This window comes from Dipodomys spectabilis, unplaced genomic scaffold (genome assembly GCF_019054845.1).
Source record: "Dipodomys spectabilis isolate Male_0828 unplaced genomic scaffold, ASM1905484v1 ptg000002l, whole genome shotgun sequence".
In the NCBI taxonomy this organism is placed as follows: Eukaryota; Metazoa; Chordata; class Mammalia; order Rodentia; family Heteromyidae; genus Dipodomys; species Dipodomys spectabilis.
Genome location: NW_024870679.1, coordinates 27,608,658 through 27,621,446, shown reverse-complemented (window position 1 = coordinate 27,621,446; position 12,789 = coordinate 27,608,658). Strand labels below are relative to the sequence as shown.

General features: G+C 36.3%; 1 protein-coding gene across 5 annotated transcripts in view; it reads right to left on the bottom strand.

Annotated features, from left to right (window-relative positions):
• Positions 1 to 12,789, bottom strand: part of Zzz3 (zinc finger ZZ-type containing 3) — an 81,848-nt gene that overhangs the window by 19,840 nt on the left and 49,219 nt on the right. For 4 of the 5 annotated variants that reach the window (XM_042685302.1, XM_042685321.1, XM_042685326.1 and 1 more), the window contains 4 exons: positions 4,266 to 4,404; positions 1,688 to 1,835; positions 947 to 1,062; positions 354 to 425 (listed from right to left, as the gene is read on the bottom strand). In XM_042685302.1, the coding sequence (XP_042541236.1) occupies positions 354 to 425; positions 947 to 1,062; positions 1,688 to 1,835; positions 4,266 to 4,404 (475 nt within the window). The remainder of the gene's footprint in view (positions 1 to 353; positions 426 to 946; positions 1,063 to 1,687; positions 1,836 to 4,265; positions 4,405 to 12,789) is intronic. The other variant, XM_042685309.1, reaches the window with a different exon arrangement.

Sequence of the window (12,789 nt, the reverse complement as noted above, 5' to 3'; positions counted from 1 at the left end):
CTTCCTTTTGTGTAGTATGCTATTCAAATATTTAATATTATATACTATTTTCTAAATTTCCATGTAGTCCTAAAGATGTACAATAACTTGGATATTTATAAACTGCTGAACTATACCTATAGCACTGATACTGATAAGAGAACAATGCATTTCAGACTCATCCACTAACAATCCTGGCCATATGTCAAAATGTACTAATACTCCCTTACTGGCTGTTTCTCAACACAAGAAAAATTAAAAATTCTCACACTTACAGTTAAAAGGTTTTACATATAACAATACATACTTGAATCATAATACTGATTCTAATAACATTCAAATTTTTAAAAATCTGTATAATTTAGAAACATTACCTGTTCTTCAACAGTCCACAACTGGTTAAATGTTTCAGGTTTGGTATCATCACACAGGCGTCCCCTTATCATCTGAGTATAAAATAATAAGGTCATTTACAAATTGACAACATAGACTATTCTTTGATATGTATCATACAAATGATGGGACTATGTCAAACATTGTACTAGGTACAGTACATGTAACACCCATTTAAAATAACCACACATAAGAAATTTTAATTATACTTTCTGTAAGAGGAAAATGTTGCTTGGAGACTTTAACATAAATAATATGGTAAATCTGACTAAATGCCAGGTTTCTCTTCATTTGACAGTGAAGGTTAATGACTGTAAATGAAGAGTTCACAGGGAACCTTATGTGATTTTATTGCTATTATTAAGATTTGTACAGATTTGTTACCATTTCGTAAGTCAGAAAATAGTACATTTCTTTTTTTGGACAATGTCACTCATTCCTTTGCTTTTCCTCTCCCATTCTTGCCCACAATTTAAAACAGTTCATTTTCTACATAGTGTATACTAAATAGCATGACTGCATTTGTTCACATGACTGTTCAAACTTTACTACTCTAGTACTTCATACTGCTTACCTGAGGACGACTGTTTGAGGCTTCTGGACCATCACTCAAAGGCAACATAGAGTATGAAATGGACTCTCCATCCTTCTTAGGATCTAAAGGACTTCTTGGTCTAGCAGGTAAACCTACTAAAAACAGAACAATATACGGAATTATTAGAGCAAGACAGAACCAGATAATTTTCAGGTTAAAATCTCATCCTATTTTCCTTTATCTGCAATAACTAGTATATGTCTAGGACAAGCAGAAAAGGTCAAAAGCTATGTACATATGACCATATAACCTAATGCTAAGCAAAACGAACCCCAAGATAGGGACACAAGAGATTTTTAATCCTTCTTGTTCTTTTTAATGTACTTATATTATGCGATGTTTTCTTGTTTCTTTATACGTTCTTCCCCCATGGTACAACCCCTGATGTCACTGTATTGATTCCAGTGTCCTGCAGCTTGTATATATAGTTTTCTAATTTGGGGAGGGAAAGGGAAATAACAAAATGCCGAAATAAGGATATAGAATGGCCCATTGTAACAAGATGTACAAGACACTATGTTGAAAACAAACTTTACATGGGAGGTAGAGGTAGGGAGGAAAGGGATAATGGGGAAAAGCAAAGGAGGGGGTAACAATGCTTGATAGGAAATGGATTCAGTACCTTTCTCAGGTAACTGTAACCCCTCTGTAACCCCTCTGTACAGTATCTTTACAATAAAAAGTATATATATTTTAAAAAGTTATCCTGTGATTTCTTACCTTTATCAAAAACTAACTTAGCTCTTCTAGTATGTCTTTTACGATTTTTAAATTCTCTTTCAAAGTTCCCAAGGCTATTGGTATATTGGTCCCATACAATCTCAGGCAACTGAACAACTCTCTGTGGAAATGGAAGCCCTATATCAGCCTGGAGAAAGACAAAACAAAACAAGAACAAAGTTAGAGTCTCAGATGGCACCAAATTCAAGATTACCAGATGAGCATTTCTACTCACTAATTGAATCCAATAAAGTTAACTAAGATAATATAAACATTAAGTGCTAAAGGATAATAGGTAATGGAAAATTAAATTTGGCAAAATGTATTTATAGTTCTACACTACATCAACATCCTTTGACACTTGAACTTGACATGCTGAACTGATTTAGAATGTACCTCATGTTTATGACTCATTTGTAAAACAATGATTAGCATAGTTAAAACTATGACTTACTCTACCTTTGAGCTTCAACTTCAGCACAATTAAATCTTCAGAATCAAACTTCTAAGTTAAATCCAGTACAAAATCTTTAAGAAATGTAAGATTTTCATGTTTATTAAAGTAACTAGATCTAATTCTGTTCATCTTTGTAAAACAATTACAATAGTCAATATCATATCTGTTTAATTAAAATTAAAAAGAAATTAAATTCTAAATTAAACCTAAGACATTTAGACTTTACTGCATACAAATATGTCTAGCTCACAAAACATTAAGGATAATACATTTCTTATTTATATTTTCTTCTCTGAGACTGTTTATAAATTGCCATAACAAATTGCAATGGCTTTGTTTACAAGAAGTTGTTTAATAAGGCAAAAATCAATAAAACATATTTTAGAGGGTCCTATTGGTAGAACATATCTCTAAAAGCCTTAAAACTGTTTAACAAGCCACTATACAAATCCTATTATCAATTATGAAATTTAAACTTTTCTGAAAGCATGAAAAAATTTTACCAAGTACATGAGAGAAAGTCAAATAATAAATTAATGCCTAATGATTAACTAATTAATAAATACTGCTATTAACACATGAAAGAGGGCTGGGAAGATGGCTCAGTGGTGGAGCGCTTGCCTTGCATGCCTGAGGCCCTGGGTTGGATTCCTCAGCACCACATAAGCAAAAAGAAAAAAGCCGGAAGTGGCGCTGTGGCTCAAGTGGTAGAGCGCGCTAGCCTTGAGCTGAAGACCTGAGGGACAGCGCCCAGGCCCAGAGTTCAGGCCCCACGACCGGACCCAAAAAAAAAAAAACACATGAAAGATACTGTCATATAAATTTTCTTTTAAAGCTACTAAGTTCTTTTTCATAGTTTCAATTTTATTCTTTTCCACACAATGCTGACAATACTATGCCTCTGGTTATCTCCACCTTTATACACACATACATTCACACTCACACACAAAATCACCATAAAGTTGTTTCACTTTTAAAGGGTTAGTTGTTCGATAAACTCTTCCTATCTAACTCTTCCCTGAAACCACTGGTCAACTTTACACTTTAAAAAAAGTTGCTTTAAGGGAAACAGAAAATTATGAGTACTTTTCACACGAATAAAAAGCACTTCAAAATTAAATGCAACTTTTATATTCTTTTTATAGACCTGGTTATAACCCTAAAACGTGTGTGTGCGTGCATGCGCGCACATGCATTGCGTCTTAAACTCAAGGCCTAGGTACTACTTTCACTTAGCTTTTTCAATCAAGGCTGGCACTCTACCAGTTGAGCCACAGCTCCACTTCCAGATTTTTGCTAGCTAACTGGAGATAATGAGTTTTTTGGATTTGTTTGCCCAGGTTGGCTTTGAATCATGATCCTCAGATCTCAGCCTCTTGAGTATCTAGGATTATAGTTGTGAACCACTGGTACTTTAAAGGGATCTTTCAACTTTTTTTTCCCTCCCAGTTAATGTGCAAAAGTAACTCAAAACAAAGCAGTTAAAAAGTCCTGATACACTTCACTTTTTATTTTTGGCTCTACTAATCCCAATGTCCAACCTCAAAAGCAGAAAAGAGAAAATGCTCTTAGACAGGAACGGAAAATGGCAAAGGAATAGGACAAAAAGTCCCTATCCAAATAGTAAAACTGGTAGTTACATTCTGGCACAAACCTGTACTTTCAGCTACATGGAAGGTGATAACACTAAGACTGAGATTTTGAGGCTACCTTGGGTAAAAAGCAAAACCAAGTTGAGTTCCAGCTTGTGATTAACAGCTACTAGGGAGGCAGAGGTAGGAGGATCATGGCTCAAGGCCAGAATAGGCAAAGTTAGCATCAGACCATATTACATTCTGAAAAACAACCTAAAAGAAAAAGAACTAAGACAGTGGCTCAAGTGGTGGAACATTTGCTTAGCAAGTCAGAAGTACTGGGTTCAATCCCCATCCTACTTCCAAAAAAAGCTGTAGTTATTATTTCAGTAAATATCACTGCGTTAGGTGGTAGTTATGATTGTACAAGGGGAAAAATTAAATGTTTTTAAAAAACAGCATATAGTCATAAGAATAAACAAATTTCTCTTAAATTACTATCAATTATCTGAGTAAATCTTTTAAAAATATATAATCACATGTGTACCTTCTTCTGGAGTTTTTCCACAAATCCAATGGGATTTTTTAGTGCTTCTCTCTGATGCTTGCCTAAACTTTCCAGGTCTTGGACTGCTTGAGAACGCTGGGCCTCAAGTACAGCAATTGTCTGTAGCAGTCTCTGATAACTACAGAGACAAAGAAAAATATCTCACTAAATTTTTTTCATAACAACAATAAATAAAAATTGAGTTCAAGCCATGATCTATTATTAAGTCACACAGTCTTTTTAAAGTTACCTGAAAGAGTTTAGTAAAACATATTACTGGGAATAAATGAGGTCTTCCTGAGTTACGAAGTACCTAGTCAGAAAACATCAGTTAGAGAAAGCAAAGCCTTCTTCCCATCGTAAGTTTTTAACTTTTGAACCTTGAACAAGGCTAGAAAAAAAAATTGATTTTGCAGTAAAGTTATTAAGAACTGCTAAATTTAAAAAAAATTAAAATCCTAAAATTTCACAGTAAGAAAGGATCACCAAACTCAGCTCCTCAGCTGTAGTGCTGGAATAAAGGATCTTAGGCACATGCCTAATCCCAGAGATCAATGTCACATAATTAGGAAGGGATCTTAGGCCTCAAGGTTTTCATTTGCCCTATTATACCTCTCTATTTTAGAGATTTACTCTTCTAAGAAGAAATTTCACCACTGTTCCTCAGCACTTAATATAAATGTTCAATTCTTAAGTACCAATAATTTACAGAAAGAAAAGCCATAGGTATTTTTTACTTTACTGCAAAAGTAACATAATTTCACTTACACAAATCTATTACTGTCATTACCTAGAATTCTCACTACAATGCATATATATATATATATATATATATATATATATATATACACACACACACACACTTTGATTCTCCTTCATATTCTGTTTCTCAGTTCCAATCGTTTTGCCTCTGTAATGTTTCACATATGAATATATGTGTAATAATGCATGAAAAATACATGAATGCGCAAATATATTTTGTAAGCTTTAAGAAAAAATCACTATATATTCACTTTTAAAACACTATTTAAATACTTAAAATATTAGCATGGCAGTAAAATATTAGCATGGCAGTTTCCTTATTTGGTTTCAAACATCTCATTTTTTTCCCCTACTATACTATGTACCCTATAATGTCAAACACACTCATTTTATTCACCTTTTTGCCTAGCCAATGTGTAATACATTTTCTAGTATATGGATGTTTAATAAGTCTTTCTGAATGAACAAATATTAACTGATGTTTTGTACAAACTGATAATGAATCTTAGAAGTTCATCAAAGAAGCCAACAAACGAGCAGAAATATCAAAAGTGAGATACAGCTTTTGAGAGTCAGAGCCATGAGGTAACTTCAACATGTTCTCTCTAAGAACACTTCCTCATTCTCCTGCTTAAAATATATCTTATTCGTGTCCTCAAGTCTTGGTTATCAGACACAGTAAAGGCATTTCTAAGAGAGAACCTTATACTAGCTACTCAGGAGGCTGAGATCTAAGGATCACAGTTTGAAACCAGGCCAGACGAGAAAGTCTGAGAGACTCTTACCTCAACTAAACTACCAAAGTGGGAAAAAAAAAAATGCCAGAAGTGGTGCTGTGGCTCAAAGTGGTAGAGTGCTAGCCTTGAGTGAAAAAGCTCAGGGATAGCACCCAAGCCTTGAGTTCAAGCCCCATAACCGACCCCCCCCCAAAAAAATACAAAAATGGCTCTATTATCAAATGCATCCCACAGAGTTAATGTAATCCTTATAAAAATTCCAGTGACATCACAAAAATATGAAAAGTGATCTTAAAATTCATATGGAAGCATAAACTACCCAGAATAGCCAAAGCAATCCTAAGGAGGAAAAAATTATTTGTAATACACTGTAATATCTGACTTTACATACTTCAGAGCCACAGTAGAAAAACAACCTGGCATCAGCACAAAACAAAATATAGAGTACTAAGAAACAAACCCAACCAGAAACAGCCAGGCAATTTTTGCCAAAGATGCCAAAAGCATACATTGGCAAAGAGACAGTCTTTAACAAATGGTTCTGGGAAAAATGGGTAGCCACATCTAGATCAAAAAGCAGATCTCCATCACCTTGTACAAAAATCAAGAAAAAATAGATCAAAGCCATGCGCCAATGGCTCATACCTGTAATCTAGCTACTCAAGAGACTGAGATGGACAGGAAAGGCCTTGAGACTCTTATCTCCAATTAACTACCCAAAAGCCAGAAGCATAGCTGTGGCTCAAATAGTAGAGTGCTAGCTAGCCTTGAGCACAAGAGCTAAGGGACAGTACCCAGGTCCTGAGTTCAAGCCTCAGTGCTCACACACTCTCTCTCACACACACAATCTAAGACCTTAATATAATACCTAAAACTGAAACTACTAGGGAAAAACACTTCAAAACATAGACATAAGCAACGACCCTTAAGTAGGATTCCAATAGTACAAGAAATATAAGCAAGAACTACTATGATTGTATCAAACTAAAAGGCTTTTAAATAGCCAAGTAACAATAACCAGAGTGAGGAGATAAGACTACAAAATGGGGCAGTATCTTTGGTAACTATTCATCTGATAGGGGATTAATAAACAAAATGTATAAAGAAATCAAAAACTTAACACTAAAAGAACAAATAATTCAATCAATAAACAGGCAAATGGAAAGCACACACTTGCACAAGAAGCAGACATGATTGCACTCTAAATTTCTAGCACACAAAAATATCTCCAATAAACCAATGACTTAAATGACCTACTGGGTTCTAGTAAGGTGACAATGGGAGATTCTTAGGGACCACCTTTCACTTTCTTTGGTATCCATTTGGTAAGAATGAACATGAAAATGCAGCAGACTCAGGTCAGCATTGTGGACACTGAACCACCTTATTATTTAGCTTCTAAATTTTATCTCCATAATTGTTACTTACACACTACCCCCAATGGTTTCTTTGACTCAAATTAACCTGGAATGTTACTCTAAGATCAGAAAAAAGAGACAGAAATGTATTTCTTACACTTTTTAGAGTACAGATAATCATCCTTATTACTGGTTATTATGTCTGGTGTACAATAAAAATCAAAATGAGCTGTCAGAGAAACGGGCAAATGAAGAAACAAGCTGCCAAAAGATGAGCAAGTACCAGTAGCTCATGCCTGTAATCCTAGCTGCTAAGTATGCTGAAAGGTGAAGATCAAGATTCAAAGCCAACACAGGCAGGAAAGTCTGTAAGACTTTTCCATCTTCAATAACCACCAAAAAGGCAGAAGTGGAGCTGTTGCTCCACTTCAAGTCACCAGACTTGAGTGAATGAATAAGCACCTAAGCTTCTCAGTGCTCAGCCCTGAGTACTGAGCTCCAGTACTGAGACAAAGGAGGGAAGGAGGGAGGGAGGGAAAGAAAGAAAGAAACCTACTGACAAGTCCTTTACTACCATTTCTTGCAGGAGGAGCAAAAAATGTTTGTTCCTTTTCCCCATTCCTCTCTATTTTATTCTATATGCTAAAATCCTTGCTAAAATTAAAACAAAATAGAATGATCATCATGAAGGAAAAAAGCACAATAAATTTTGGCAAGGATAAGTGACAAAATGAACCTTTATTCACTATTGGTAGAAATGTACATAAAGATCACTCTGGAGACTCCTTAAAAAATTAAAAATTTTCAACATAGTATCTAGTGAGTATCAACACTGTATTTGTTCACCCTTTGTGCCCCTCTTTATCCTTCCCCAAACACATAAATTTATAAACAAAAGGTAAAGAAAACAAAGAAAAAATTTAAAAGCCTCTTGTTTCTATTTCTTAGAGTTCATTTCGATATATATTATTTTATATGATCATATGCACATAGCTATTAAGCTATGTGATCCTGTCCTAGGAATATTCTCCTTTAGTCTCACTGTGTGAATGTCTTGAGACCTGTATAATTTATCATGTCCCAGTGTATTTTTCAACTTGTAGGTGGGAACAGGAGAGAAAAACTGGAAGAGTGAGGGAAGGGGTGACACTGTTCAAAAAGAAATGTACTAAATACTCACAAGACAGTATGTTGGAAATGAACTTTACAACTTCAGGATGGAGGAGTTGGGGAGGAGGGAAAGTAGAAGAAAAACGAGACAGGGTAACAATGTTTGACAAAAAATGTACTCATTACCTTACTTATGTAACTGTAACCCCTCAGTACAACACATTTACAATATGATTAAATTTAACAACAGAAAAATGTACTCCCTGGGTGCTGGTGGCTCATGCCTATAATCCTAGCTACTCAGGAGGCTGAGATCTGAGGATCATGGTTCAAAGCCAGCCAGGGCACAAAAGTCGGTGAGACTCTTTTTTTTTTTTGGTCGGCTGTGGGCCTCGAACTCTGGGCCTGGGTGCTGTCCCTCAGCTCTTCAGCTCAAGGCTAGTGCTCTACCACTTGAGCTACAGCGCCACTTCCATGCCACTTCCATCCGTGAGTCTCTTTTCTCCAATAAACCACTCAAAACCAGAAGTGGCACTGTGGCTCAAGTGGTAGAGCACTTGCCTTGAGCTGAAGCGCTGAGGGACAGCACCCAGGCCCAGAGAGTTCAAGCAGCCCATGACCAACAAAAATAAATAAATAAAATAAAAATGTACTCATCACCTGACATGCAACTGTAATCCCTCTGTATTATCACGTTTAAAATAACAATTTAAATTTTAAAAATGATTTGAAATTAGTTTTAAAATTTTGAGTATTAGGGGTATAATTTGTAAGGAATGATATTCGTATGTGCTTTAGAGGTTTTGTTTGCTTGGATAATGAAAGGATTGTATCCTTGCTGGGCGCCATGGCTCACGCCTGTAATCCTAGCTACTCAGGAGGCTGAGATCTGAGGATCAAGGTTCACAGCCAGCCAGGCAGGAAAATCCATGAGACTCTGATCTCTAATAAACCACTAGAAAACCGGAAGTGGCGCTGTGGCTGGACTGGTAGAGCATTAGCCTTGAACTGAAGAGCACAGGGACAGCACCTAAGCCCAGAGTTCAAGCCTCACAAATGACAAGGAAATAAAAGGATTGTATCCTTTAGGAAAAAAAAAATTAAAAATTGAGCTTCCATATGATTCAGCTAAAAGTTGGGAATCAGTGTGAATTGAGCTGACATCTTGAATAGCTATGCCCTAGGAATAAAACTGAATCATAAATAAAGAATTCTTCCCCCCGCCCCCCCCCCCCCCAAAAAAAGAACTCTTCCAGAGGACATCTTAGGTTGAAATTAACTGGGATGGTTGAAAAAGCATATACATCAACACCAGATGTTCAATACATCAAGAAGCTTTTGAAAATATACACATTAAGACTCACATGTTCACAGCAGCCTTACAATGATTCTAAACCCAAGAATATCAAATGCTTATCCAATCATAGTGATTAAACTACAGCCCAGGTTACACAACAGATTACATCAGTTACACAACAATATACATGGACAAACTACAAGTATTTCATATCAACACAAGTGAATACCACAGCTACAATGTATGACAAAATAATATATGGAACTAAATGTTATTGCTTACAGATACACATACAGGTGGCTAAACTTTTTTAAATAGCAAAAATTAATTTTCTCAAAAGTAAGATTAAGTATTTCACCCTAAAACAGTACACATTCTTCTCAGCAGCTCATGGAACTTTCTCCAAAATAGACCATATCATAGTTCATGCAAGGAACTTAAGCAAATACGAAGGGATTGACATAATCCCCTGTATCCTATCTGACTACAGTGGAATCAAGCTAGCTCTCAATAACAAAGCATACCACAGAAATTTCTCTAATACATGGAAATTGAACAGCACACTCCTTAACAATGCCTGGGTAACGGAAGAGATCAGAGAAGAAATAAAGCATTTCCTACAACTCAATGAAAATGAAAACACCTCACAAAGAAACTTGTGGGACACAGCAAAAGCAGTCCTGAGGGGCAAATTTATTGCCCTCAGTGCCCACATCAAGAGAATGGAGACAGACCAAGTAAATAATCTCATGTTGCAATTAAAACAGCTAGAAAAACAAGAAAAAATGGGGCCTAAAGTTACTAGACGAAGCGAGATAACCAAATTAAGAGCAGAGATTAACCAATTAGAAAATCAGAAAACCATAACCAAAATAAACCAAACAAAAAGCTGGTTCTTTGAAAAAATAAACAAAATTGATGGCCCGTTGGCTAGATTAATTAAAAAAAGACGAGAGGAAACCCATATTAATAGGATTAGGGATGCCACCGGAAACATCACAACACGTACCCAATATCCAAACAATTCTAACAGACTACTTTCAAAATCTATACTCTCTAAAGGAAGAAAATCTGGCAGAAATGGATGCATTTTTAGAGAAATACAAGTTGCCCAAACTGAGCAAAGAAGAAGTTAACCAATTAAATAAGCCAATATCCTATAACGAGATACAGGGAGCTATCAAAAGTCTTCCAACAAAAAAAAGCCCAGGACCAGATGGATTCACAGCAGAATTCTATAAGACCTTTAAACAAGAACTAACACCCATACTCCTCAAGCTCTTCAGAGAAACAGAGAAGGAGGGAGCTATCCCAAACTCATTCTACGAAGCCAATTATCACACTCATCCCCAAACCAGGCAAAGACCCAACCAAAAAGGAGAATTACAGGCCAATTTCCTTGATGAACACAGATGCAAAGATCCTTAACAAGATTCTAGCTAACAGAATCCAGAAACACATAAAAAAAATTATACACTATGACCAGGTAGGCTTCATCCCAGAGACACAGGGATGGTTTAACATACATAAGTCAATAAATGTAATCCAACATATCAACAGAGCCAAGGTCAAGAATCACATGATTATCTCCACAGATGCAGAAAAGGCCTTTGATAAAATTCAACATTCATTCATGCTAAAAGCTCTGGAGAAAATAGGAATAGAAGGAACATTTCTAAAAACAATAAAAGCCATTTATGACACACCAATAGCCAATATTATACTTAATGGGGAAAAGCTACAACCAATTCTCCTAAAATCAGGAACAAGGCAAGGATGCCCACTGTCTCCACTCCTCTTCAATATAGTCCTGGAACCCTTAGCCAGGGCAATAAGGCAAGAAAAAGACATTAAAGGGATCCCCATAGGGAAAGAAGAAGTTAAACTATCCCTTTTTGCAGACGACATGATACTATACGATCCCAAAAACTCCATCCCCAAACTCTTAGAAATCATAAATCACTTCAGCAAAATAGCAGGATACAAAATAAACCCACAAAAATCAGTTGCCTTCCTGTACACTGACAATGTACAAGAAGAGAGGGAAATAAAGGGAGCAACCCTATTCACAATAACCTCCCAAAAAATATTTAGGAATTAACCTAACCAAAAATGTAAAAGAACTATTTAATGAGAACTATAAAAAGTTAAAGAAAGAAATTGCAGAAGACACTAGGAAATGGAAAGACCTCCCATGCTCCTGGATAGGCCGACTTAATATAGTAAAGATGGTAATACTTCCAAAACTAATATACAAATTCAATGCAATTCCTATTAAAATCCCAATGACGTACATCACTGAAATACAGAAAACAGTCCAACAATTCATATGGAACAACAAAAGACCTAGAATAGCCAAAACAATTCTAGGGGATAAAGACAATACGGGAGGGCTATCCATGCCGAACTTCAAACTCTACTACAGAGCTATAACAACAAAGACAGCATGGTACTGGCACAAAAACAGACCCGAAGACCAATGGAACAGAATAGAAGATCCAGATATAAATCCACAGGCCTACAGCCAGCTGATATTCGACAAAGGAGCCAAAGACATACAATGGAAGAAACACAGCCTCTTCAACCGCTGGTGCTGGGAAAACTGGGCAGCCACATGCAGAAAACTAAAAGTGGACCCCAGCCTATCACCATGCACCAACATCAACTCAAAATGGATTAAAGACCTTAACATTAAACCTGAATCTCTGAAACTACTGCAGGACAGAGTAGGAGAGACACTTGAACTAATAGGCACAGGAAGGAACTTCCTGAACAGAGTCCCAGGGTCACAACAAGTTGGAGAGAGACTCAACAAATGGGACTACCTTAAAATAAAAAGCTTCTGCACAGCTAAATCTATCACAACCAAGCTAGAAAGACAACCAACTAATTGGGAAAAAATATTTACCAGCAATATATCAGACAAGGGGTTAACATCCTGTATATACAGGGAACTCAAGAAACTAATCCCTCCCAAACCTAACAAACCAATTACTAAATGGGCAAGGGAACTAAAGAGGGACTTCTCAAATGAAGAAATAAAAATGGCAAAGAAACACATGAGGAAATGTTCATCATCCCTGGTGGTGAAGGAAATGCAAATAAAGACAACCCTGAGATACCACCTTACCCCAGTCAGAATGGCCCACATCCACAAATCAGCCAACGACTAATGCTGGAGGGGATGTGGAGAAAGAGGAACTCTATTACACTGCTGGTGGGAATGCACACTTATACAACCACTTTGGAAAGCAGTCTGG